Here is a 27,169-nt window from a genome sequence, read left to right on the forward strand (position 1 = left end):
CTCACCCCCTCTGCGCCATCCACCCCGCTCCCAGCCAGGGGGGTGGGGGATGGGCCACCTCGGCTCCCGGGAGCCCAGCAAAGCTGCATCCTCTCCCTCCAGCTTACTCGGCACCTAGTCCCACCCTGCCCTTAGAGCCGCAGGGTTCGAGGATAGTGGGTGTGGAGTGGGGAAGGGGGGTCCGAGGGCACTCCAGACAGAGGAGAGTCGGAAGCAGGCTCTCACTGAAGCCACCCCTTCTGCCCCTCCTCCCTTCGCCCGTGGAGGGTCGAGGCTGCCGCCGGAGGGCTTCCCGGGCGCTTGGGAACTCGCCAAGGCCCCCACCCCTGCCACTCCCTGGAGGAGAGGCCCCCCCCACCCCAGGACCGGAGCTGCGAGCCCTCCCCCCGCACCTCCCGCAGCTGCTGCAGCCTCCGGCTGAGGTCAGGCTCCACCTCCTTTCTCCGGAGGGAGAGCGCGAGGGTTGTTTGTTGTTGGGGTGTGAGAGGGAGAAGGTTCGAGATCACCTGGCCCGGTGGGCACCGGCCCCTGGTGCGGGAGCCGGAGTGGGATGGGGTGGGCTGGGTTCGGCGGGAGCCGACTGCATAGGGTGACGGGCTAACCTCACCCCACCCCACCCCCACCCCCGCTGGCTCTAAAAAATTGGCCCCATCCGCCGCTCTAGTTCTTCCATCCACAGCCGCCCATTCGCCCTTGACCCCGCCCAACTGTCCATCTCTCGAGGGATTCTGGAGAGGACAGAATGCCCCGGCAAAAGGGCCAACACATGGGTTACCACGAGGAACCAGTTTTCTTGCTCTCAAGAAGCTTCCAGTCGGGGGCTGGGATGTGCTCGGAGTAGAGGGACAAGTATACAGAAAACAGCGTGATAAACATAACTTCTTGATAGGAACACGCAGTAGCTACCGAGGAAGCCAAAGGAAGGGTGCCAGGTTCTGCCCCTGGTGTGGAGCTGGGTTGAGGTGCGAGAATGTTCGAGAAGGGCTGAGCTGTGAGCAGTCTTCATGAAGGAGCAGGTATTCCCGCAGACCTGCCATCGGTAGGGGCAAAGCTGAGGACGCCCCAGGCAGGGGTCCTGGCTTTAGCAAAGGCATCGAGCTTTGAAAGAGGGGGTGAGGCGGGAGTTGAGGCTGGAGAAGTGACTGGGTGAGTAAGCCCTGCCGAGGAGCTTCATCCCAAGGCGTCGGGTACCGGCGGATTTTAAGGGAAGAAAGGTCTTGTCAGATCTGTGTCTGACAAGAAATCTGGGGAGGCGGGTTGGGGGAGCAGTGGGGTGTGGCTCATGCCAGGGAATGTTGCTCCTCGGTTTCCACCCAGCGCTGGCTTCTCAGAGGGATGTTTCACCTGGGGTCTCAGCCCTCCCTTCTCGTAGGTTGGGCGGCAAGGGTCCATCCTTGGGAAAGAGTCCTTCCTCAGCGTGACTCCCACCGCCAAACAGGGACTCCGCCTTCTCTCTCCCGGGAAGGGGTGGGGAGGGTCCAATGCTTCCAAATCCTCATTTGCCCCTTCTGAGCACTCCTGCCATTTCCTGGAGCAAGGATAGGAAATAAGCTGGCAAACATGGGGACCAGCTTTGCCCTCCAGGTGCTCTTTCCCTGCCCCACCTGGGACTAGAATTCTCAGGCAGTGGACTTTGATGATAAAAACCGTGTAGAGCTGGGTTTGTCCTCATCCCAGTCCCAGGAGGCAGGCACGATCCCTGTGGCCATTTCACAGATTAGGAACCTGAGGCTTAGAGCAATTAATGCCTGCCTCAAATCACACAGGTGAGACTTAGATCCTGGCTTGCCTGACTTTCAAGTCAGGGTTGGATCCCCTGGCCCTAGCCTGCAGCACTTCTTTCTGGACATGCCCCACTGTGTGCCCCTTCTGACCACAACCACTGCCGGGATTGCCAGGTAGAGTACAGGGTGGGAGGGTATCAGCAAAGCTTCATACTATAGCCCTGCTGTTTGCAGTGAGCCCTTTCCCATGACATCTGGAAGCAAACTCTCCAGGTCTTTGCTTTGAGGTCTCTAGCATAGGTCTTACCCATTCATGTTTGTTCCTGGAGCTCCCTGGGTTCTCTGCCTCTGAAATCCTCAATCCTCACACTCTCAAGCCTGATTTCCTGCAAAGGATTCCCAAAGCTCAAATGAAGGTCTCCCAAACCTCAGGTCCATCTTGCTCTCTGATACCCTGGATTCCCAGGGGCTCTACGCTTGTCTCCTGCTATGCCTTCCTGACCATCTACTGCTTTGCCTAGGTCTCTGTGATGAGACTATAAGCCCCTGGAAGGCAGGACTATGGCTTCAACTTCCTCTTTATGGTTTCCTATGTGTCTAGCACAAGGAAAGATAGCATTCTAGGTCCCTCAGAACCTGGCCCCAGGACACGCAGCCTTTTACCTCTTCCCTTCCACAGATCCACTCAGGGGTCCCAACCTGGCAAACTTTGAGCAGAATTCAGCAGGCAAACAAGTTCCATTTGACAAGTTTTTTTTTCTTGCTGGGCTTTCAAAAAGATTAAAATTAGGAGCCAATGCTGAAATGTCTGGAGATTTAAAATAAAAATCTAGATTTCCAGTTTCTCTTGAAAAATCAGATCTGGCTACCTTTGGCCCATATTTCCACTTGCAACAGTAGGCTGGTGCCGAGTAGCAAATGCCATCTTTACATGGGGCCGGCATGCTCCGGTGTGTCATGGTGCCACCTTGCCCTCTTTGGGCATTTATGCCTGCCTGACCCATAAAGGTCTTCAGGTTTGTGATTGTTGCATTGTGGCCACAGAGACACGGATGGGTGTCGTGGTCCAGGCCTTTGGAGTGTCTGCCTCCCTTGGCCCTACCTGTAGAGCCTCATTATGTTCTCACAGCCTATTTCTCATAGCCCTTTACTGACCACACTCCAAGATCCATGGACCCAGACTGGAGATGAAAAGGGAAATTAATTTTAACTTTTTTTGGGGGGTAATCAGACTTATTTATTAATTTTCTTTTCAATGGAGGCACTGGGGATTGAACCCAGGACCTTGTGCATGCTAAGCATGCACTCTACCACTGAGCTATACCCTCACCCCCTAAAAGGGAAATTAAATGTGATCCAGAGTGTGTGGGCTCCTCAGGGTGACTACTCCCAAGAACATGGCATAATGTTTTGCAAACAGTAGGTGCCCAATAATGCTGAAGAGTAAATGATTTGTAAAGAGCAACTGAATAAATACATTAATGGAGAGGGGAGGATGGTTCCAAGAAGCATGACACATCTGCGATGGTCTGGATGTGGGTTGCTTGAGACATCAGCTTCGTTGGGGGTCACTGCTACTGGACACTTGTCTGCTCAGATATCAAATGGGAGTATGTTAAGGGGTAACCCCTTATGTATGTTTGAGTATGTTTGAGGACCCCAGGAGGCTGTGGACTGGAAATCCAGGAGTGCACCCACTGTGATTCTTTGAACCCAGACCTGCAGACTCCTAGGACAATGAGGAAACCCAGATCTGGAATGGACAGTGTCTTCCAAAGCCAGGGGTCTTATAGAAGGCATGGACAGGCACTCAGTAACCCTTTTAAGTAAATATTAGTCACAAATTTACAAATGAATAAGGACACCGAGACCTGGAGAGTGTAAGTAACTGCTCAAGATCACACAGGCTTGGTGTGGTTCCTAACTTTTTTTTTTTTTTTAATGGCACTTAGCATAAAGGGTTAACCAAGGTCTAACCCTTTGTAGGTCTAAAACCATTACACTCTTTTTTTCACATTTCACATACTATAGTAGTTAAAGAATACAAACTCTTTAGCCTGAGTGGGAGTCCTGGCTCTACAGCTTCTTAAAACATGCAAAGTACTTAGAACAGTGACTAGCTCATAGCTAATGCCCCCAAAGCATTAGTAATTATGAATCTACTCCATCATTCCCCCACCCGGCCATGCCTGCAGTCTGCCCTGTCTCCATATTAGTATTGGAATCCAGTCAGGCAACTCCCGTTTGCACCCCTGTCTCCCATCAGGAGCCCCTACCATGTGGTGCCCATGGCTGTATTCTGTCCACCTAACTGCAGTATGTCCCACTCTGGCCTCAGTCAGGCTGGATGCCTCTCTTTGCTGTGTCTGAAGGAGGGGCCAGCCTCTCTCACCATGGCTTTCCCATGTCACCCTCCCAACACTAGGGCAGTCTCCATGACCCCAGCCATCTTCCTCTGTATTTGGAAAGATTTTCAGAGACATCTAATCACATTCCCCAAGGTGTAGTGGCTCCATCTCCTACAGGCTCCTAGCTACGTCCACGGACCTCCCTAGTCTTCTGAAACCAAGAGCAGAGGCAGAGTCACCTGTGGCTCTTTTGCCATCTTTCTGCAACCTCAATGAACCCACAAGAGCCAGGATCAGCCCTTCCCAGCAGAGACACCCCCTGGAGAGGTCCCCAAGCTAAAGTCTGGGCCCCAGGTGGTATGCTCACCAACCACAGCAGCACTCGCACTGTTCAGGCACCAGTGAGACCAGGAAGGTGATGCCTATTACCCCTGTCTGCCTTGGACAGCCTCCACTCCGCCCAGCAGAAGAGAGACCCTCTGAAACTGAAGAACAAAGCCAAGAGTATATGACCCAAGCAAGACTGAGCCAGATGATAAATAGCTGGGCAGGTGATGCCAAGACTCAGGCATGAGGTCTGACAAACTTCCCTCTGATTTGTGAATATTCTAATTAAAAATAAATCTTGTAAGAGGATTTGCAAAAATCATGATTGGTTGTGTGGGCAACTCTTCTTTACTGAAATGCATATGAGGAAGTCAGCAGTTGCCTTTTTCATTTGTTTCTCTCTGTTGGAGTGTATTCTGTAGTGATAGGTAACATTCCTGGAGCGACTCCATGAGCTAGGCACTAGTTAAGTTCTTTATACGTTCTCTTCTCATCTTCTTTCTCATCTTGTGAAATAGGTACTGTTATTATTCCCATTTTACTGATGAGGAAACCAAGGCATAGAGAGGTTTGACAACTTGCCCAGAGTCACACAGCTAATAAATAGCAGAGCCATGGTTTGGATACCAGACTTGCCACTTTTCATTGTTCCTCCATCATTTGTTTCTAAATGAGCTTCCCCAAACAATTCTCTGTTCTTGTGTTTTCCAAATGTCTGTTAGCTACTCATTTGGATTTTACACATGAAGTTGCTGTGAGCAGAATGCATCTTACTATTAGATTGGGGGCAAAATGTTGTGAGTGTATTATCCTATTTCTTTATAAAAAGAATATTCCTTTAGCAAAGCCTCATCCAAAATACCCTTTCCTTGCCCTCTGCACTCATTTTGACACTGAAAGAACAATGTGGTCTTTTAGGGACATCAGATACACTTCAGCCAACTTCCAACTACAGGCAAAACCAGTGCTCTCCCAGTGTTTCGATTTTGGGGTAAAGGCACCACCTCCCACCCAGTATCCAAAGCCAAGGACCTGCAAGGCATCCTTACCTCCCTCTCCTTCCCCAGCCACCACCCACATCTAATCCATCACCACAGCCTAATGGTACTTACTTCCACTCCTGGCACCTTCTCCCCACCCCAGCATCTGGCAGCCCTGACCTCCCAAGTCTGCTTTGCCCCACCCCAACCCCTCAGCCTGTTTTCTACGAAGCAGGCAGAGGGCTCTTTCCAAAACAGATCGCATGGTACTCCTCTCTTGCTTAAATCCTTCTATGTCTGGCTGTCAGGATAAAAATCTGAATCTGGAACCGAAAACTGAGGCTGCCCCAGCTGGGAGGCTCCCTGATCCTTACCCTCATCTCCCTTCCAATCACATACCTGAACCAGCATTGCTCCCTCCCTCCCAGCCCAGCAAGGGTAAGACCTGTCTCCAGAGACCAGAGTGAGGACTGGTCTGCACTGGGTCCTACTGTTTCCCCACAGCTTGGCCGGGTACCTCACATGGTAGTTCTCAATAGCAGTTACTGAATGATGAATGAATAAGTGAATGACCAGTGGAGAAAGCAAGCCTTTGCCTGTGCCGCAGCGGCTCTGCAGTCTGACTCCTTTGCCAGGGGGTCACAGCGATGGACTTTCATATCAGCTTAGAAAACCACCTCCTGTAGCCACACTGCATGCCCGGCCCTGCCTCCTGCCTTTAGATTCACTCCTCCCAGCCCAGTTTGCCTGTTTTCAGGAGTAATTGTGATGTTACCTTGGCCTCTGAGTCTGCAACGTGTGTGGGTTTTGTGATTTGTGTATATTTTAACCATAAAATTTTCTGACTTGATTAATTCAGTGACTGGATTACAATAGTCATGAGTTGGACAGGGCAGACTCTGAAATCTGGAGACATAAAACTTACGGTGCTGGCTTTGGCAGTCCAGATGGATTCTCCAAGAAGCCAGAGTCTGTGGCCCCAGAACCCTGCTCTTTGTAGCTGCTACTAAAAAGATCAGAGAATTTAGTTCAAGGCAAAGCCTCAGGATTTCCCTCTGCCCTCTTCTGCCCCTCTCCCTGCAAATCTGCCCTTGGTATTTTAGTTATATCTGATTTCATTGAAATAAACTTGGTGGAGGGTAACAGCAAGAGAGGTGGTCCCCTACTGCAGCCCCCAGCACAGGCATTCATTATGCGGATATTTAATGGGGGTACCTCCTTTGAACCAGGCTTACTGCTGGGGATACAGCAGCAAACCTAAGACAGGTAGGATCTGGGCAATCGGTGCTCATGCAGGGTCATAAAGAATGGATAACACTGGAACAGATTGGTGTGAATGAAATGTCTATCACTGTTTCACGTCTATCTCCCCAACTAAACTGTAAGCTCCTCTGACCCCATAACTGTTCCTCACCTTTGAGGCCTGGCACAGAGTGGCTACTCTGTACATGCTGGTTGTTCTTTACCGAACTGGGAGGGATGGAGGTGCGGATCACTCAAGTGGGCTGAGCCTGGGGTGCCCTGGCTTGGGGGCCAGAGGCTGGATAAGCAGGTCCATCTAGGGACTGTTGGTGGGACTGGGTGGTGGGCCCCAGGAGACCCTTGTAGACTCTCTAAGGTATAGACAGAGTGATGGTTTCCATGAGGCAGCAGGGAAATGAGTTGGGTGGCTGGGATTGGGGGGAGTGGAGGGAAGGGGCAGATCAGAGAACTTTGTAGGGAAGCATAAGGTGGCTGAGCCCACAGGAGTGGGGCCACCTGGGGCTCCCATCCTGGGGCAGTGGGGAATGTGGAATATGCAGAATATAGGAAGGGGAAGTAGGGAAGTGTACCCATTAGTGAGGGGAATGCCTCAGAGCTAACACTGGGGAGCCTGTGTTTCTCTGAGCCTTCTTTGGGGGATAGCTAACAGCCTCAGTTACAGATGTCCTGTTGCCTATAGACAGCAGGCTTTTTACTCTGAGGCACTTCCAGGGCTCTGCCCCACCCCTACGGCCTCTCCAGGGCTCCGGAATCCAAGACTTGAGGCTCCAGCCTACCTGGAGGTTTGGGTGATCAGGTAGGGAGAGCAGAAAGACAGCAGCATGAATCTCTCTCAAAGGCTCAGGTCAGTGAATGGGGATTAGGGATGTGTGTGCGGCAGGGTTCTAAGCACCCGGGCATCCCACACCAGACGACAAAGGAGGGCCCCATTTGCCTGCAGGTGAGGACCTTCCTTCACTCTGGAGCCAGACAACCTCCCAGGAAAGGAGGGTACCTGGGGGAGATGGAGACACCAATGGCCAACTTGCTTCCCATTCCCCACTCTTCTCAGCCTTGCAGGACCTACCACCAGGCGTACTCTGCCCAGGGGCACCTGGAAGGTGGGAGCAGGGAGAGAGGTAGTAAGAAGGGCTGGCACTTGCTGGGTCTGAATATCTGAATATTCTTTAGCCTGAACTATTGCCAGCTCTGGGCACTGGAAGTAGTCTCAGCATCAAGGGATAGGTCCCCGCTCTCCTAGGCAACCACAGTTGTACAAAATCCACATACCTCCAGTCTTAATTGACTGCCTTGCAGTGGCCCTGACCCCACCCTTCCGCTCTGGGCCAACGGCAGGGTTCTGGAAAGAAAGGAAGGTCTGGGTAGGCTGCAGGCCAGTGTGAAGACACCGAGTCTCACCTCCTTAGTCTCTTCTTAGTTCAGATTCCTTCTCCCCCTCCATTTTAAATCTTAATTCATCTTATAATAAATTTAACTAAGCAATTTTACTTCAGCAAGTAAAGGCACCTCCCGTACACCCAACCTTGTCCAACCTGACAGCATCAGGCAGGGCTCAGGTACTAAGAGACTTTGCTACCCTGTTCCCATAAGTAAAACAAGCATTTAGGGTGGGTCCCAGGTTGTCCTGAAAGTAACTCAGCTTCACAGAGGCTGCCTGTGGAAGCCCAGGCGGATGCGCCAAGGGGACTCTCAAGGCAGGCCAGGCAGGTGGCCCCCAGTGCTGGGCTTATCTCCCTCGGGCAGCTGTGAGCTCACGCTCCATGCCTCTGCTCTTGCGGCGTGTCTAACAGCCTGTCTCTTGGTGTGTGTGTCTGTGTGTGTGCACCCGTGTTTGCCTGATGGGCACAGATGTGTTTGGACGGAGGCGAGCCTGTCTCTGTGGTTCTGGGCATAGTCGTAGTTTTCTTTCTTCCCTCTGTCTGCTGTTGGCAAGGGCAGCCCTCTGTACTTCCTTCACTCATCCCCATCCTCCTCTGAGGAGGGAAGATACCGCCTGTACTGAGATGTCCCTGGACCCGGAATATCGTTCCTGTCTTTAAGAAAACTCCCACTTAACTATCCTGCCCTTACTCTCCTGTGTCTTCCAGGGCAAAGCTGTGTTGGACTGCCTGGCAGAGTAAGTGGAAATTTAACTATCCCTCCCTGAGTCTGCCTGTGCTAACTCGGTGCTGTCTCCCAGCCCCTGGCCTACTGCATGGTTCTCTGCTTGTCTACAAAGGTTTGTTGACTGTGTGGTTTGTGGGCCTGGACAGGGAAGTGGTGATGCACACTCCTTTGTTATCTGACTTTTCCTCCTTTGCTGAAAATAAGCTCATGGAGTTGGCCCTAGGGCTGGTGGGCCACCTCTATCTTGGGTCACCTCTGGTGATCCCTCTAAAAAAACAGAGGCACACAACAATTTTGGAAAACAACTGGAATTAATTACTTAGTAAAGTTGATCATGTATATCCTACAGCACAGAAACTCAATTCCTGGGAGACTCTTGCACACAGAAACCAGAAGACACAGAATGCTTTAGAGTAGCCCCAAACTGGAAACAATACAAATGTCCATCAACACTAGGATGAATAATTAAACTGTAGTATTTTCACACAATGGAATACTATACAAGAAATGTATGTAAGAAAAATGAAGACCAAATGACCAACTTAAAGTTCCACTCATTAATGTGAAGGGATCTTTGAAAACTATACTGAGCCAAAGGAGCAAGACATAGAAGAATATATTTAGTATGAGTCTCATGTTCCAAAGCTTAAAAACAGGCAATCGAAATATTGTTTACGGGCACACAGATAGGTAGGAAACCGTAAAGAAAAGTGAGAAGAGGATTGTTGCTAAATTCAGGATCCTCTAGGGAGAATGGTTCCTCTAGGGAGAACGTGTCAGAGAGGGGCACACAGGCTTCAGAGTTACTTGAAGTGTTCTCTTCATTGGCCTGGGTGCTGGGTACAAAGGAGTTTATTATTGCTTTTCACACTACATATATGCATGTTACAGACTCTTCTGTATATACAATATGTTTTACACAAGTTAAAAAAAGGGACGGTGTGTGTCCTGACTCTGCCCTCTTTCTTTCCAATCCCCTTGTTGTTCTCAGCTGGCAGAAGGGAGACCAGGGTCCCTCATCACAGTTTCTTTCTGTTTTCGAGTGGGTCGTAGGACTATGGGAGGTGAGGGCCTCCCCTCTGCAGCTGGGCTCTGCTACTCGGGAGCGGGAAGGCCGGGGGGAAGCAGCGCCAGGCCAGGCCGGCTGGCTCTGCTGTTTCTGCCAACTCTGGGGATTAGGCCAGGGCTCTGGCCCACCTGTTGTTTCACTCATTCAGCATGAACATAACCATTGAGTGCTTACTGTGAGCACTGGGTGCTGTTGGGAGGGTTCAGATAAGTGAGAAATGGTCTTTGACCTCAAAGAGCTGTACAGTACACAGAGGTAATCACATATACAAATAACTCTGGTACCAGCAAGTTGTGAGCTAAGGGTCACATGACTGCCCATCTACACTTTCAGTAAACATTTGCTGAGCACCTATTATGTGCCAGGAACTGTGCTGGACAGTGAGTGTATAAAGGCAGATCAATCACAATCCTGATCCTTAAATTCTTAATCTAATGCCTGGGAAACAGACACAAATGAGATAAATACAAGAGTGGGGAAAGCCCACTGATATGGATATGCCCAGGGAGGAGCAGGAAGGGGCCCGCTAAGAGGGGGTGAATTGAGGACAGAGGAGTGGGAAGGGTCGAAGAAGGGTGGCCTTCCTGAAAGAGACAGCCCCAGAACTGAGGACTTTGGGATGAGGAAGCAAGAGCAAAGGTGAAGGGCTAGGACATCCTCCACAGAGGGACCAGCTGGGCCAAAGGCACAGGGATCAGAAACTGTGTCTTGAGGACTGTTTACAGCTGGTACACAAGTTCTCAGTGGGGATGGGGAGAGGAGCAGCCGGCGGGGAAGGCCGAGACAGATCAGAGTCATATTTGCCTTGTGAAACCTTAGAAATTATAGTGCTGGGTGCCACTGAAGGATTTAGGGGAACTCCATAGCTTACTCTGACTCAATATAGAGGAAGGGCTGAGGAGTGTGCAATGGAAGAAGGCAGGCAAGTTGTCAGGTTTTTGTGGATCCAAGAACTATTTCAACAGGCTAGTTCTGTCTGAGAGTGGGTGGGTGATGGGTGGAGGAGAGGCCAGCTTCACAAACAGCTCCCTGCCGGAGTGACCAGTGCAACACACAGGGCTTCCACCTGGAACTGGTGTGGCTCTTGGCTCTGGGTGTGAGGAGTGTAGACAGAGACAGGAACGTGGATGGGGCTCTGTATCCTCTGATCCCAGGGCCCCCAAATGGTGGCCTGTGGACAGGACTGGCCTGAGGAAATGAGGCATGTAATGAGCTCCTTATAAATCAAATGTATGCACTTTAAGGAACTATCTATCTGCAATTAAATCAATAAGTAGGCGTACCACTGAAAGGCATGAAGTGAATTACCAACAGAAGTCCTTAAAGATTCAAAAGGGGTTTCATCTTGGAACGGGGGCCATGGTGGGGGTGGGCAGGGGAGGGTTAGTGTTTTTTTTTAAAACAAGACTTTAAACTCTCATAGTTTAAACCCCATGCACATAAAACATACAACCCCCCCACCCCAAACTGGCCTTTGTTGCGAATTTGTCCTCTCTACTTTTAATTGCTAAAAGCGGTCTTTCTTGTATGAAATGATAGAAGACAGAGGACAGCCAGCTACCCCCTTCCCCCCTTAATGTCTTCATTTGGCAAAACAAAACGGTGTCGTGGAACCCTGTGCATGCAGAAATTCCGGTCTGGGAGCCGCCAGTCCAGAGCATCCTGCCTTTGCCGCAGGTGGCCAGCAGGGGTCAGGCGAGCTCCACGCAGGGCCCGCCAAGCCGCGCCCGCGCCCGAGCCCGAGCCCGCGAGCCTGAGCCGCGCTCAGTAGCGCGCGGCGCCTCGCGCCTCGGGGAGCGGGGCAGACGGAGCACCCTGGACCTGCCTTAGGCCGGGAGTGGCGGCTAAGGGGCCTGGGTCCCGGCTCTTCCGGGTGGGGCATGGGCTGGGCGCCCGCCCCCAAATCAAGAAAAGGACGCCCCCCCCCCCCACCGGCCCCTACCTCTAGTTGACACCAGTTCTGGCTCCACCAGGCGTCTGGGTGTGGCTGGTTTACCTGCCGTGTGTTCGGTAGGTACCGTGGGCAACTCACCGGTCTTCTGGAAGGGGACCCTGCGCAACCGTGTCTCCTGCATCGGGTTGCTGCAGTCAAGGAGCTAATACGTCAAAACGAGGTTTGAGAGGTCTACATCGGTAAGGGATTATCATTACCAGGTTATATAGGTTTAGAATTAGGACTCAGGCTTCTGAGCAAGTATCCTCTAGGCCCCAGATCAGCTGTGCTGTGCTAAAACGTTGCCTGTGCTTCAGAATTACCCCTGGAGTTGTGATTAGGCCTGGGACCCATCCAGGAATCTGCATTTTTTATAGGTTGCCAAATTCTGATAAAGGGTGTACCCAAACCACACTTGGAAAACCATTCCCTTTGCGTCTTTTGCCATCCTAAGGGGCAAACAGAAGGAAATAAAAGAGTGGGATGGTAGTCAACAGGAGGGCTGGGCTGATAAGAGATCTGCATAAAGTTGGAGTGGAATGAGGCAGCCCCAGGAAGGAGTGGTGTTGGCAGCTGTAGAGCTGCACAATGCCTGACAATCACCCCAAACTCCTATAGGACCACGTAAGCCCTGCTCTTTCATCATTCATGACTTAGGCTACAGTTTTTCTTGGCTTTAAACATTTCATTCTCCCTACGTTGGTGGCAGGGCTCCGTGATCCACACCGACTGGATGCAATATCCTATTCTGTCATATTTTGAACATCTCTGGGCTGGTCATTCCAGCTACACTCTGAACCCAGCAAAACCACCATTTTAGCCACATTCATCCAACATAGTAGGGAGCAGGGTGGGCAAGTGAAGGGACAGGGCCATAAGGCCCTCAGGATAGGACTGGGCTGGGGTAGGTAAGGCGCGAACCCCATCTGTCCCAAGCATTAGGGTGGGAACAGTACTTGGCTATAGGCCAGGACTAAAAGTCAGAACAGGTGCCACTGGGTTGAAAGCCAAGGAAACCAGTTCTCTTTTAGGGACTTAGATGGGATGGGACAACCCAAACCTGTTCCACTCTAGGCAGCTATGTAGTGGGGCCCCAGGCAGGTATTCTCAGAACCCTGTTTCTGCTGATTTGGAGTCTCGCTCCAGTTCTGACCTTGGGAAAATCAAATCGTCTTGATTGTTTATAAAACATAGGGATGGGCTCCAGAAATTTACAAGCTTCCTTCTAGCTCTGAGACTCTTACCCCACTGGGCTCCCTCTTTTCTTTAAAAATCTCTAGATATGGGAGAGAAAGGTTGAGAACTCCTCTATCCTAAGGGCTGATTGCACCTCTGTGTCCCCCATCACCAGTGAGCAGGCTGGAGGGCAGGAGCAGGACCTGGACCAGCCACTCTCCAAGGACACAGGGCTGAGCCAGACAGAAGGCAGTAGCAAGTAGATTGCTTCTCCCCAACACCAGTTTAGAAGCAGATGGGTTTGCTTCATAATATGTTTAATTTGAAATGGCAGCAGCCACTGTGCAGTTGTAACGAAATTAGCCACAGGGTATCCAGAGAAATGTACGCAGGCGGCCTCGGTTGGAGTTGAGCCAGCCAACCCAGGACTACTGCCCAGTCAGCTGTGGGCTGTCACATGGCCAGGACTGGATGGTGGCAGTGGCCGCCCAGTGCTGGAGGCATTGAGCCCGTCCTTCATGAGCATGCTGACCTCTGCCCCACCGTGGATTCTGGGTGGCACAGGTGTTCTGAGATGCCCATCCCCAGAGCTCCACCCCAGCGTGGTAGGGTTTCAGCCCTGAAGAAAGGGATCGAGGGCCTGCTGCAGAGCAAGCGCCTACTCACAAGCTGCCGGGAGCCGAGGCCTCTAGAAATTGGCAGAAGCAAAGTCTAGGTTTAGGAGTACTTTTCCCCAGAAAGAAAAGAGGCTACAAGTTCAAATAAATGGAGAGGGGCAATGCTTCTGGTGTCCTTGAGGAGAGGGTTTCCTGGCAGAGCCTCAACCAAGAGAAAGGTGCCTATCCTGGGAGGTGGAGGGGTGTCAGAGGGCTCAGAAGTTAGACAGCAAGGGCAGAGAGTCACCAAAGCCCTCCCAGAGAGCCCCAGAAGAGCCAGCATGCTTCCCAGCGAGTCCATTTTAAGCCACTGCCTGCTTTTCCTGGGCTGGTGGACTGGCCCCGATCTGAGGCCCATGGCGCTCGGCGGCCGTCGAGCAGCGGGGCCTGCCTGGAGGAGAGCGGCCGCATCTCTCCTTCCAGAGAAAGGCCTCTAGGTGCTGGGAAGTGGGGCGAAAGGTCTTGGGGTTAGTGGAAGTCTGCGTTGAAGGCTCTGCCGATGATTAGCCGCCTCACCTCACTGGTCCCAGCCCCAATCTCATATAGCTTGGCGTCTCGCAGAAAGCGGCCCATGGGAAAGTCATTGATGTAGCCATTGCCACCTGCAGCCAGGGTTTGGGCAGAGAAGGAAGAACAACGGCAAAAGTAATGGGCAGTGAGGCAAAGCAAGTCATGTAAACAGAAGGCCAAGTGTATAGAAATGGGCCAGGAGGAGAGACTGATAGAAGAGAAGAAGCAAAAGGTGGTGAGAGGGAGAGTGTGGGAAATGCCTAGCTGGGGGAAGGTGGACAAGGGGCTGGAAGTGCTGAGGATACCAGGCGAAGGTGGGGAGAATCATCAGTAGACATGGAGAAGGGGATAAGCAGCTATACTGCACAGCACTGCCAGGCCCAGAGAGGTGAAGCAATTTGCACAGGTCACAAAGCAGTAGGGTCGTGACTCGAACCCAGGCTGTCTGGCTTGAGTCAGTGCTCTTAACCATGGTGCAGCATTGAAACGAGGCTGTTCCCTACTTCCCAGCATCCACAGGACCAGGTAGGGAGGGTGAGGGGGGCACTGGGGAAGGCAGTAGCAACGTGCAGCCTCTGGCACTTTCCCCATTTGCTTTTCTATGCCCTCCCAGTAAGTGGGGCAGGAGAAGCCTGAAGGTGCAGCTCAGCCGCAGCCCAGGGTGAGAAGTGGAGCCTCTCCTTGGAGGCAGCCACAGGCTCCAGAAGTGGGCAGTGGGGGCCACTCACCCAAACACTGAATGCCGTCCAGGGCCACCTGTGTGGCGCACTCGGCTGAGTAAAGAATCACACCGGCGCAGTCCTGCGGGAGGAGGCTCTGGATCAGGGAGGAGCCGGCCGGGGTCACACAGAAGGGGCCCAGCAGCCACCCTGGCCCTGGCCTGCCCTCTCCTGGGTCCGGCCCTGACCTTGGCGGTGCAGTGGCCCTCATCACAGGCCTTGGCGACATTGTAGACGTACTGCCGACAGGCCATGAGGCGGGTGTACATGTCTGCCATCTTCCCCTGCATCAGCTGTGCACAAAGGGAGGTCACAGGTCAGTGTGGAGACACGGTCCTCTCATGCTCACTCCCTGGTTACCAAAAGCAGGTCAGCAGTAGCAGTCTGACAGCTGGGGATGGGGACCCCAGGGCACAGAGAGATGGGACTTGCCTAGGATGACAGAGATGGTAGCAGGTCTGGAGTCAAAATGCCGTGGCCCTGTGGACACCGTGCCCTGAACCAGCCCCCCACCCACACCACCCTTACTACTGTTCCGCAGTGGCCTCGCCCAGGAAGCAGGACTAGAAATGCTGCTGCCTGCAGCTTCCAGCGTCCTGTTTATTCATCTCAAACAGGAAGGGCGGTGACAGGAGATGAAATTCCCGACAACTTACAAAGCCAGGTGGCATTATGAAGGCCTTGCAGGTGAAGGACAGTAAATGCCCACAGCACATGCCCTACTGGCTTGTCTGTTAGAGAAAACCTGAACCCAGCGAATAGTGCATCGCAGCCAAAACATCCCACTCACCTGGAAGTGGCCGATCTTCTGGCCAAAGGCCTCCCTCATGTGCAGGTAGGGAATGGTGTGGTCGAGGACGGCCTGCATGAGCCTGTGTTAAGGCGGGAAACGCTGGGAACGGGCCTCACTGTCGCCCACTGCCGGCTGGGGTGGCAAAATGCTAGGGCAGAGAGGCCTGAGGGACAGCAAGGCAAGGGGAGGCGAGGAGCTGGTGACCCAGTGAGAAGAAAAGGAGCATGAGGACTCGTCACCCCTGCTCAGTCACTGCACTGACTGCTCCTTCCTGAGACCAGGTGGAGTGGCGGGACCCCTGCGTAGACGGTTAGAGCCCAGGCACCCTGCTTCATGTTCTGAGTAACTGAACAGAATGGTTCCTCAGGCCTACTGTCCGCCGCTGAATGATATTTGCCTTCAGTGCAAAGAAAGTAAACATGAGAGGAAAGGTTCTTTTTTGTCTCCAGGAGAGAATGCTTATCGGTAGGGAGGTGGCTCCCATCAGCCCCCAAGTGGAAGGTACCACTTGCCAAGGAGGCTGCAAAAGCCCAGCCCCAACCACCCCCCGCAGCCTCGCACTCACCCAAGGGGCCCACCAGCCAGCACCAGCCGCTCCAGGTCCAGCCCACTCATCAGCACGTAGACGCCCTTATTTGGATGACCCAGGATGTTGGCAGCTGCCGGGAAAAGTGCTGGTCAGAGGGAAAAGGGCTATCACAGCTGCCTCACTTTTATGCAAGCTACTCGGTTTGGTAACATGGCTCTCTTCCAAGGCATGGAAATATGTCACCTGACCTTCAACTAGAGTTCCAGGTGAGGAAAAGGAAGAAAAGTTTACCACTTCCCATCAGAAATGGAGCTTGCTAGAGGGGACACCCGCCCCCTGCCACAAGACCAGACACAAAGGCCCAATCTTTAGATCTTCCCCTTCTCTCTCTCTCTCTAGGTAATTAGGCTTATTTATTTTTAGTGGAGGTACCAGGGATTGAACCCAGGACCTCGTGCATGCTAAACACATACTCTGCCACTGAGCTATACCCTCCCCCTCCCCTTCTCTTCTTGAGCTGCCTTGGATAGGAACAAAGAAAAGCTAGTTTTGTCTAGAAGTCATCCAACCTCTCCCTAGCGTTTTTGTTTTTGTTTTTACACCTGTGCTCATAAAGGAACCAGAGAATTACTCTATCCCCTAGGTTGAGTCTGCTCTGGTCAATATCACCCACCACCCTCCCCAAGGTGGTCCATGGAAGAGTCTGTCCAGGAGATGGGCCATTTAGTGCTGGTGACAGACATTGCTGGGTATCTCCCCATCCCAGAAGCCAGGACACTGGATGGCCTGGGGAGGTGTGGGCAGGAAGCTGAGTGTAAAAAGCTGGCACCACTGACATGCTGGCAGAGTCAGTGCTGGCAGAGTTTTTCCTGCTGATCAAGAAGGCTCTGCACCGACCGCCCCTCCCTAGATACTCCTTGTAACCACAGCAAACTTTTCCTGGGTGGCAGACTGTGGGGGAGACGGATAGTCTATGGCTGAGGCACACAGCAAACCTAACTGGTGATCTGATCTGTGCCCTCAGTCTTGGTAGCACACTGTGGGAATGCTGGCTCTCATGATCTGGAGCACTTTTGATTACACTTCAGAAAATACTCAAACTGAACTGCATTCCCTTCACCAATTCTGACTTCCATCAGTTTATTGAGATGGTTTTTAGCATCATTAATGAATACCTCACACAGGCTGTACAGGCAAATGTACATACAAGGAAGCCTGATGGACACGGGTGGGTAAGGGCAGATCTTACCTTTCTAATCTGGATACCAGAAAACCAGCCCCAGGCCCAGTATGTTATTCACATAGGAAACACTACCCTTTCCTGCAGCCACAGGCGGGCATACAGCTGCAGTGGCTCAGGCCAGGAAGGACAGCTGTCCAGCCCGAGTCCTACACCTACAGGCCAGTGGGCCAGCACCCAGTGGCAGGCCCACCATCTGGCCACATGCCATTGGTGAGCGAACAATGGTGAGGCTCTCCAACCCAGAGATGGGCTTTCTCAACCTGTGACAGGGTCAGGACATTCTCAGGGACTCACCAGGAACCTTGCAGTCCTCGAAGATTAGCTCACAGGTGTTAGAGCCTCTCATCCCCAGCTTGTCCAGCTTCTTGGAGGTGCTGAAGCCAGGCATCCCCTTTACGGGAACAAAAGGTGGCCCTCGTTACAGAGCACCTCCCAAGGGGCCAAGGAGAGGGAAGACCCCTGGGAAGTACCCATCTTTCCATCAAGTCCCCGTCCTTGCCTGGCACACCTGCGTTCTACTCCCCATGCCCCTACTCCAGAAGCACCAGCCCTAGCACCCGTACCCGACCGCAGCCTCCCCCGCTGCTGTTTCCGTTCCCCCCAGTTATCACCGGACCAGTTCTTTCCCAATGAAATGCCAGATCCCCGAGGCCCTCCTGACACTTCCTGGCTTTGTTTCCTTTCCTCAGGGGAAATCACTTTCAAGACACTCTCACCAGCCCACTTAGTTCCTTTGCCACCTTGTTCCTCTGCCACCTGTACCTGAGTCCCGCTCGGGATCAAATCAAGCACCTGATGCTTTGGCCTGTACTAATGGGACGCAGTATGTGTTGGCAGGTGCCCAGCAGAGTGCCACCGGGTGTTGCTTCCTTCCTCCAGAAGATAAGAGCACCCGACTCAACCTAGAGAGTTTCCATTTCAGCCACACCCTTTAGGTTACTCACTTTTCTTGTCCTCCAGTCCCAGTCAGCTACTCTCCCCAGGTCCCTGCAGAGGGCACTGCAAACCTTCATGCACTCATTCAGGAACCTCTCTACCAACTCCCCCGCCCTCCCTCTCCCCCTCGGTCACCAGGCAGATGGTTCCTTCACCATCACCTTTGCCTCTTCTCCCTTAACTCATCATTGTGCTTTGCTCACTAGCTCCTACACAGCTCACTTTCTCCCTCTCCAATTTTCCTTTCTCCTTACCAAAAAATTTGCTCAGTTCACTCCCATTCTTAAAAGCAAACTCAAACTCCCAACATTCCATTCTAACTCCTGCTCTGCCTCCCTCTTGCTTTTACTAACAAGATTTGGAAGTCTTCAGTCTCCACCGGCATCCTCACTCACACCTTGGTCTCCCACAGCTACCACATCCAAGTCCACCAGTGACACCCTCATTGTTAAAGCTGGTGGCCTCCTTTTAGTTCTCATCTTCCTGGACCTCCGTATGGCCTGGCTCCGTGGATGGCTTCACTGTCTTCAGACTTGATCCATCCTCCCTGGACTCCACTTTTTGGTCATTCTCCTTTCAGTCTCCTCTCCTACCTCAGCCCACCCCAGGAGGGAGCCTCGGCAGAGCATGCAGCACTGTCTTTGCTATCACTGCAAGGAGCTCATCTTTGGTGCCACTTTCAGGAAACAGAAGCCTCCCACTATACACTCCCCTACACTCACCTTCTCCACAATGAAGGCTGTGATGCCCTGAGAAGCTGGCACAACAGCCAGATCTGTCTTGGCGTAGATAACAAAGACGTCAGCATCGGGGCCATTGGTGACCCAGAATTTGTTGCCATTCAAGATGTAGTGATCTCCTAAGAACAGGGAGTTGGCTACTTGTGCAAACTGTGCTGGCCGGTCTGAGCCAGCCGGTCCACAGACCTCCCGCTGAGCAAGCTGCCCAGCTGGGAAACACTTCTGGAAACCCAGCAGAGGCCATCCCCAATCACTGCTCCCTCACCCCGAAGGTCTACTCATTTCAGCTCCCACATCAAGAGAAGCCTCACCTTTCTTTTCTGCTTTTAGCTTCATGGAGACAACATCAGAGCCAGCATTGGGCTCACTCATGGCCAGGGCTCCGATGTATTCACCGCTGATTAGCTGCAAGGAAAACCCCAAAGGGCCTAGTTATGACTTCAGAAGTACCCTGTAGGGGCTCACCAATACTGCTTCTTGCCTGTTCACATGACACCCCTTCAAACTTCTCTCAGACCAGGTATAGGTAAGGTCTCTCTTCTTTTCCCATTCCCCTTGCGAGGGAAGCTGGTCCCATCTTCTGTTTCTCAAAATGCTCTGCAGATATTGTCCAGTGACCAACCCAGGTGTTCTGGCCCTAATTTAAATTTTTTTGACTGAAGTATTTTAAAGCAAGTCCCTGACCTCTTCCTAACCCTCGCAGGTTCAGGGTGGCATGTGACAGACAGCAAGTCTCCCCAGTGGGAAAGGAGCCGCGTGCAACATGAGATCAGCGTGTGCACTTCCTCACCTTGGGGAGGTACTTCTCCTTCTGGGCCTCATTCCCGTTACGCACAATCTGGTTGAGGCAGAGGTTGGAGTGGGCACCATAACTGAGGCCCACTGCTCCAGAGGCTCGGGACACCTCCTCCATCACCAGCACGTGCTCCAGGTAGCCCAGGCCGGAGCCGCCATACTGAACTGGGGGGGGTGGGGGCAGGTGGGAATGGAAAAGGCAGCCCAGGGAAAGTCAGGACGCTGATAGGAATCTTACATTTACTTGTGGCAGAGAAACACCCCGGCAGTACATATTTATTCTAAGTTCCCTCTAGTAAGGTTACCAACGTTAACAGGCCAATGCTATGGAGCCAGCTTATTAACTCACAGAACTGATTTTGCCTACTGCCTCAGGTCAGCTGAGGTGTGGTTCACAAGACAGTCAGTGCTAAGACCACTGCTTGATCTGGAGTTTTCCGAACTCCCCAAATCACCTAGGAACTTATGAAACATGGGGAGTTTAAGGTGATCCAAGTGAACCACACTGACCTAATCCTGTTGTCTTCTTGATATCACTGCTTAAGAAAGGGAAGAGCTTAATCTTCTCTGGGCTGACAGTTAATGGGCGTTTCTCAGGTCCAAGAGGGAGAAGGTTCTGGATTTCTTTGAGTATACTCTTTCCCCAACTTTCCTGCTTCTTTTGAGAATGGTGTTAAAGGACATGCAGGAGAAGTTCTCTGTAGGGAAAGAAACTAGACTCACCAGGGGCTGTGATGCCCAAGACTCCAAGGTTCCCCAGCTGCTTCCAAAACTCCTGCCAACAGAATGGAGTGAGTGCAGTGGGTTGTGAGAAGGCAGCCAGTCACAGGTGCCTGGCACACCTGGGACAACGAGACCCAAGCACCTCACAGAAAGGGGCCGCATTGTTAGGGAGCTGTCATTTACCAGAAGACTGTGTGAGTCCTTCCAAGCAGCAGTGCAAGTCCCAGCCTCCCCCAGCCCAGCTCCCAGACTGTCCCCCTCCCCGCTCAGTGTGGGCCTCATGACTCACTCGCAGGTTCTTGAATTCATTGCTTCGATCAATCTCCTGGGCCTGGGGGGCTAGGTGCTCCTGAAGAAACTTAGAAATGGTCTGACGAAGCTAGAGGGAGAGAGGGGGACGGACACCACTGAAACAGTACATTATTGCCCTTGAGGACAGCGTCTCCACTACTGAGCACACCTTCAGGAAAACAGGCCACAAGTAACCTCAGCAAACAGCATCAAACTGAAACTTAGAGGTCCCACCAGTTTATGCTTCCTCAGAGGTGATCTTCACCTCCCTTTCTGAAGATTATTTCTAAAATGTCACTCCCCTGCATAAATCTTCCACGGCTTTCCATTGTACTTAAAAGACAAACTCCTTATCCAGGACTGGAAGGCCCTGGGTAAGGCGACTCCATTAGGCCCTTCCCCAGTACCTTCCTCCCCATTCACTGTGCTCCAGCCACATACTCTGCAGTGTCAGGCTCTTTTCTGCCCCTGAACCTTTACTAAAGAGATTAGAAACTCTCTCTCTTTTTAATGGAGATACTGGGGATTGAACCCAGGACCTCGGACCTTCTGCAAGCTAAGAATGCACTCTACCATTGAGCTACACCCACCCAGCCACCCACTCCTAAAAACTCCTCTTATCAGGAAAGCCTGAAAACTAGAATTGAACACTTTCTGCCTGACGTGATTCAAAGTTCTGTCTGCAGATGCAGATGGTGACTGGAGTTCTGGGCAAGCTCAGGCACTTGCTTAGAGCCAAAGGAGAATCACCCGGGAACTTCAAGTCAGCATCCAAGTGAACAGTCTCCTTCCTCCACGAAAGGCTCTGGTTTAGTCTCATTAGTAAGGACATCTTTCAAGTGTCTGTTCAACTTTGTGCTTTGATCGGATAGGCTGAAGAATGATAGTAGACTACACTGTGAATTTCAACCCCCCCACCCCCGACCCTGAGGTGTGTATTCGAAAAAGATCCCAGTGGTGGTTATTAACCAGGTTTGAGAACCATGGCCTTAGACAGTGTTGAGATGTAAGAAGAGTTCAGCCAGCCAGAGGGCCCTTTCTCCACACGCGAGTAGCTCTGCCAGTCCTCCACCAAAACACCCTGTCTTCCGGGAATGTTTCTGTCCTTGACTATTTCTAGTCTAACTCCAGCAGCCGGGCCTTGCTGCCTTCACACAGTAGAGGCTGAGGCTCGCAGCCACCCCGCGCTGGAGCTCCTACAGTCCCCGCCCGATCACACGCCGCGGCTGGATGAACGCCAGGCAGGAGTGCGACCACGGGCAGGGAGATGGGGCCGGGAAAGGGGTCAGGCTCCCTACCAGCTTCTGCTCCTCGCTTAACCCATTGATCGCGTCGTCCACAGGCAACAGAGAGTTGGCCCGCTGGGTAATCAAGCCGGCGAGCGGCTGCAGTAGCGGCTGCAGCCTCCAGTTCGCCACGCGCCGCCCCAGTAACCAAGCTGCAGTCGCCATCTCTTCTTTGTGCTGAGAGCGGGAGCAGTAGCAGCTGCAAGCCAGCCCTGCTCGTTCCACCAATAACCGGCTTCGCTGCCGCCACCCAATCGGCGAGGAGGGGTGGGTATCCAGCAGCCAATCACCTTCCGCGCTACTCTCAGCGGTGACCGTCCGCGGACAGACAAGGGGCCGCTGTGCTTGCTCCGGTGTGGGACCTGTTGGCGTCATCCCCAGTTGGGTCTTTTTTAAGTTGAGGAGCAAGAAAAGTGTCTTCTTTTTGAAAAGATGATATAGTATCTCCCCTACGACGAAATAGTAATCCCTAACCGCAGGTGTCTATTTCTGTGGGAAAGCAAGTGTTACAATAGCAAACGGAAAAGCCCACTGATTGTCCCATGCTTGGCAATACATTGTTAAAACAAATCTGGGATAGCTAAAACTCAGAAAGGAGCGCTCGCTCTAGTGTGCACGGTGACTATAACTCAGTAAAATTTGCTTTGTTATGCAAAAGGGTTTTTGGTTTTGATTCGAGTTTTGTGGGAAGGGGGTTGCTAAGGAGTTGCTGTCTTCCAAATTATTTGATGCACAGAAAAACGGCAGTCAGGACTTACTTTTAACGGGGTTGGGTGGATGGGGAGACAGGAAAGGAAGAGTTGTGTGAGGGGAAAGAGGAGAGCTGGTGAAGTTCAGCCTCTGTCTTCCTCCGCCCTTGCTGTTTTCCTCCCCTGTGGGAGTAGGGGCGGGAACGGGTCAGTGCCCTTGAACAATTAGTCTCAGGTAGATCAGGCCCTGAGTGTGGGAACAGCCTTGCAGTCCTGCCACCTAGCTGTGGGGCTTTGGACAAGTTTCTTGGATCTTTTCAGACTAATTCATCATCTGTAAAATATCTATAAAATGAAAACACCACCAACCATTGCAAGGCTGTTAGGAGGAGTAAAGGAGATTTACATATTTGATGACAAAGCTTTTTTTTGGTGGGGGAGTGAGGGAGATAACTAGGTTTATTTATTATTTTTAATGGAGGTACTGGGGATTTAACCCAGGACCTCATGCATGCTAAGCACAGCATTCTACCGCTGAGCAATATCCTCCCAATGACAAAGATTTTTATTCCTTCTTACAGTGCCCCATTAGTCCAAGGTCTCAAATAGACCTAAGACGAAAGTCGGGCTCTGTCAGCTTGTCCAGACCAAAATACTTTCTTCTTCATATCAAGGGTCCCCTAGTTGGAGAAGAGGGTTCCCCTGTAAACTGCAAATAGAGGTTCTCCTAGACCCCAAGCACGGTCTTGACTCCCACATTACCCTATTTTCAAGGGCCATTGGGGTAGAATGTTTTTCTCCAAGACTCTGTACTACCCCTAGGAGAGCTCAACACGGTGAGAACCAAGAGCCCAAACTTCAAGGAGGGTGGTAGTGCCCCTAGCTGCTTAAAGGCCAAAATGAAGACTAAAAAAGTCCACTGGATTTACCTACAGGCAAGTCGTTGGTGACCTCGAAACTGAGCAGGAACTTGTGGGGCCCTCACAGGTACAAAAGCCCCTCTGTGTCCCTGTTTCTTGTTTGTAGAAAAAGACTTTAGTCTCCTAGGCCTTCCCTGAGTTCCAAAGAACAGACTCGAGCAGTTACTAACTAGGGAAGCAAGGGAATGAAGAAACAAAGGAAAAGCAGTCAAGAAACAATAGTGCAGCAATAAAACAGAGTCCTAGTTCCTCCTCAAGGGATATATGAACCTATCTGTCATATATCTGAGTTATTATGCAGAAACTAAGACATCCCACACACAGGTGGAGGTTAGTGATCACAAACACTAGACCCTAGATGATTAAAATTACTGAAACATCACTCTGTTACTTCACTACACACCAATCAAAAGAAAGTCATGCACCTTGCAGCCCTTACCCCAAATGTTGCCTTTAAGAACCCTTTCCTGGAAGCCACTGGGGATTCAGGTTGTTGAAAAATTAATCAGTCAATCTAGGAAAGAAGTGGAAAATTTTATTCAAGCCAAATTTGAAGATTATAACTTGAGAACAGTATCTCAGAAAGCACTGGGAACTGTTTTGCCCATTAAAAGTCAAGGCACAGTTATATAAGTTTTTTTTTTTGAGACAGAGGGCTGTACATTAAATGACATATTGACAGCTTACACAATCCAGATCTAAGTGTCATTGTGGCCTCTTACAAGATCAAGAAGAAATGTCATCTTTTAAGGACATATCTTGTTGATGTTAGAAAAACATTGCTCTTAATGGTTGAGCAGGCATTTCTGCCAATGGAAGAGGTTTGGTTGATGCATAATGCAGATACACAATGCACAGTGGGGAAAGAGGAGGCCAAAGGGCAGAGAAAGTTTTTTATGTTTAAATATTTCTTATCTTGCCATAAAATGTTTATTTTATTTCACAATTTCCCTCTTTTGAGCATTAATCTTTTGATAGATGGCATTAGATGATCAAATATTTTGTCCCTGGATGCCAGGGTGGTTGCTTGCCTGCCCTGACATCTATTATGTCCCTTGAGGCCCGGTCCTAATAGCCCAGTTCTCACTTTTTGGGGGTTATATTAGCAGGATATTTGGCAAGGACCTACAGTCAACTCCAAGTTGCCCAGGAAGACTTAAGCCTATTTTCCTTGCATGTGCATTATATATGTCCATTATTTTATAGAGAACTATAGACATGATCTAGATTCAAGTCATTCAGATGTCATTATTGTTGGGCCAACTGATGTCCTTCAAAGTCCAATGACCTCCATTCCTAGGCTCTCAGATGTCTGACATTCTTTACTGAGCGTGTTTCCCCTAACAAACTAATAGCCCCAGGTAATGCCTACCTTATCAGAATCAAACTCCGTTGCCCTTCATGGACCCTAAACCTCTTACCTCACCTACAACCAATCAGAGACTTGTGCACGAGCCGATAAGCCATCTTGTGACCCTACCTTATAAAATACCACAACAACCAGCCCTCAGTGCTCACACAGGCACCCCTTGCCTGTTTGGCTTGCTGTGGTCAATGACGGTGTACCCTAATACACTCCTTTCTGTTCCCATACTTTATCTCTGGTAAATTCTTTTACCAGCCCGTGTGTCACTAGCTTACCAACGGGCCATGTTGTGTGCCCCACAACTATTATCTTAGTATAAATAAATGACACACAGCATGAAAGGCAAGAAACTTTCAGCTTATAAGTTCCACAAACTGTAATTTAAATTCTGGTAGGAGCAACAATGTCATTAACAAATACTTAAGCCAAGATCCCCCTGAACCAAACCATTTTTCTAGTATTTCCCCTAAACTGGGAAGAGGATTGTTCAAAGCAGGAATTTGACTCTTCATGGGTCATGAGTTAACAAATATCATGGCCAAATGGTCATACCATTGGAAAACTGATAGAAACCAGAGTGCATGCATTAAAGGTAGATTGACAGGTTGGCAGGGGCTGTTTCCAAGACTGCCTGTAAGTGAACTTGGGCCAAACCAATTGTGCATCTCCCTAACCAACCTGGGGAGAGCCAAGGTTATAAACTGGTTCCATAATTCACTGGGTCCTTTCAGGAGCTGCCCAATATTTAACCTCTAATGAAAAGGACCATTATGGACAGGTTCAGAACAGGCATCATTAATTGGCCAGGTAAATGAGTCTCACTCTGTGATAGTGGTAATAACAATAGCTTACATGGTACTTGAGTTTCTTTCTTTTAAAATAAAAATTTCTAAGGGTCATCCAACTAGAATCTTGGGGAGGAGAAAACCACCAAGGAAATCTGGGAGTATTGGACATAGGTAATTGGCCACAAGCTCAGGAATTGGATTGATTTTTGAAACTTCCAAATGATTGAGCTCATTTGGTTGATAAGTAAAAGTGTGAGTAACTGTCAAAGTAATCCATACACAGGCGTGGTCCAGCATCTTTAGTCATCTGTCTACTTCAGATGTTTTCTTCTCATCCTGGTCTGGTAGTGCCAGTCTTAGTTGAAGTTGAGTGTCAGAAACAGAAATTGCAATTCTTTCAGAAGATGTCTGATATGGTCCTTTCTAACGTGGCCGTAAAGTGTCCTCTATCTGACGTCTTTTCCAGTATGCATAATCGCCTTGTTGTGGATCTTGGCAAATCCGATCCTCACCCAGAGTTAGATTATGGTTATAAATTTAACAAACTTAATGTCCTTTTAATGGCTAAACATTATAAGGAGCTATCTGGAAAGTGAGTCTTACATAGTAAATATGGATCTCAATTAACAAAACTAGAAATTAACAGTCACTGAAACATAATCTTTATCTCTCTAAAATTACCTTTATTTCTACCAAATATAGCCAAATTAAGACTAATTTGTTTGCAAAATAAGTCTGGTTAACTGACACATAGGCTATTTTAAATTGGCTGTGCTGGAACTTTTCATAAGGAATGTCAGATTGAATTTTTAAAAACCTCAAGGCCAGGAAAGCCATGCCAAGGACATATCACAGATTCCACCTGTGATATCTAGTAGATGTGGTTGAATTCCTCTGCTCTTAAGGTCACCAAAATACCTTGAAATCTCTGCACCTGTTAGGGGGTAGCCTTCCACAGATACTTGAGAAAGCTTCTGGGAACCTAAGACTTTCCAAATTCTGGAGGGATCAGGTAAAGGGAAAAGATAAATGTTTCAATTCTACTTAGAAGTGTAATTTACCAAACTGCTGTAAGTCATAGCTTGAGTGGACAGGTTTCTCTTTATCTGGAAAACACAGATGAAAAACCAGTAACATTTCAGGCAAAAACCAAAAATTATTACCATATTCATAAGTTCACTCAGTTCTATGTCCTATTAGTCCTATGACTAATCCTTGATCTTAATCTTCTGTTAACAGTTTTATGAAGCCTTCAGGTT

General features: G+C 50.5%; 1 protein-coding gene across 1 annotated transcript; it reads right to left on the bottom strand.

Annotated features, from left to right (window-relative positions):
* Window positions 1–9,040: 9,040 nt before the first annotated feature.
* On the bottom strand, window positions 9,041–22,348 carry IVD (isovaleryl-CoA dehydrogenase). The gene is made up of 13 exons (XM_014552263.2): window positions 22,160–22,348; window positions 20,860–20,949; window positions 20,571–20,622; window positions 19,843–20,012; window positions 19,364–19,457; window positions 19,035–19,171; window positions 17,671–17,767; window positions 16,170–16,263; window positions 15,602–15,683; window positions 15,000–15,104; window positions 14,821–14,893; window positions 11,760–14,184; window positions 9,041–11,005 (listed from the first exon to the last, which is right to left on the bottom strand). The coding sequence occupies exons 1-12, from the start codon at window positions 22,310–22,312 to the stop codon at window positions 14,051–14,053; spliced, it is 1,281 nt and encodes a 426-aa protein (XP_014407749.2). The 5' UTR covers window positions 22,313–22,348; the 3' UTR covers window positions 9,041–11,005; window positions 11,760–14,050.
* Window positions 22,349–27,169: the final 4,821 nt, after the last annotated feature.

Source organism: Camelus ferus, chromosome 6, assembly GCF_009834535.1.
Source record: "Camelus ferus isolate YT-003-E chromosome 6, BCGSAC_Cfer_1.0, whole genome shotgun sequence".
Lineage (NCBI taxonomy): Eukaryota > Metazoa > Chordata > Mammalia > Artiodactyla > Camelidae > Camelus > Camelus ferus.

What these genes read in the sequence shown, in the direction of transcription:
- IVD (XM_014552263.2), bottom strand. Translation starts at nt 22,312, where the DNA reads ATGGCGACTGCAGCTTGGTTACTGGGGCGGCGCGTGGCGAACTGGAGG. An exon ending in GCTAAAAGCAGAAAAGAAAG is followed by an intron (nt 19,172 to 19,363) that starts GTGAGGCTTCTC and finishes CCCTGTTCTTAG; the next exon opens with GAGATCACTACATCTTGAAT. An exon ending in CTGGCTGGTGGGCCCCTTGG is followed by an intron (nt 15,684 to 16,169) that starts GTGAGTGCGAGG and finishes GCCTTAACACAG; the next exon opens with GCTCATGCAGGCCGTCCTCG.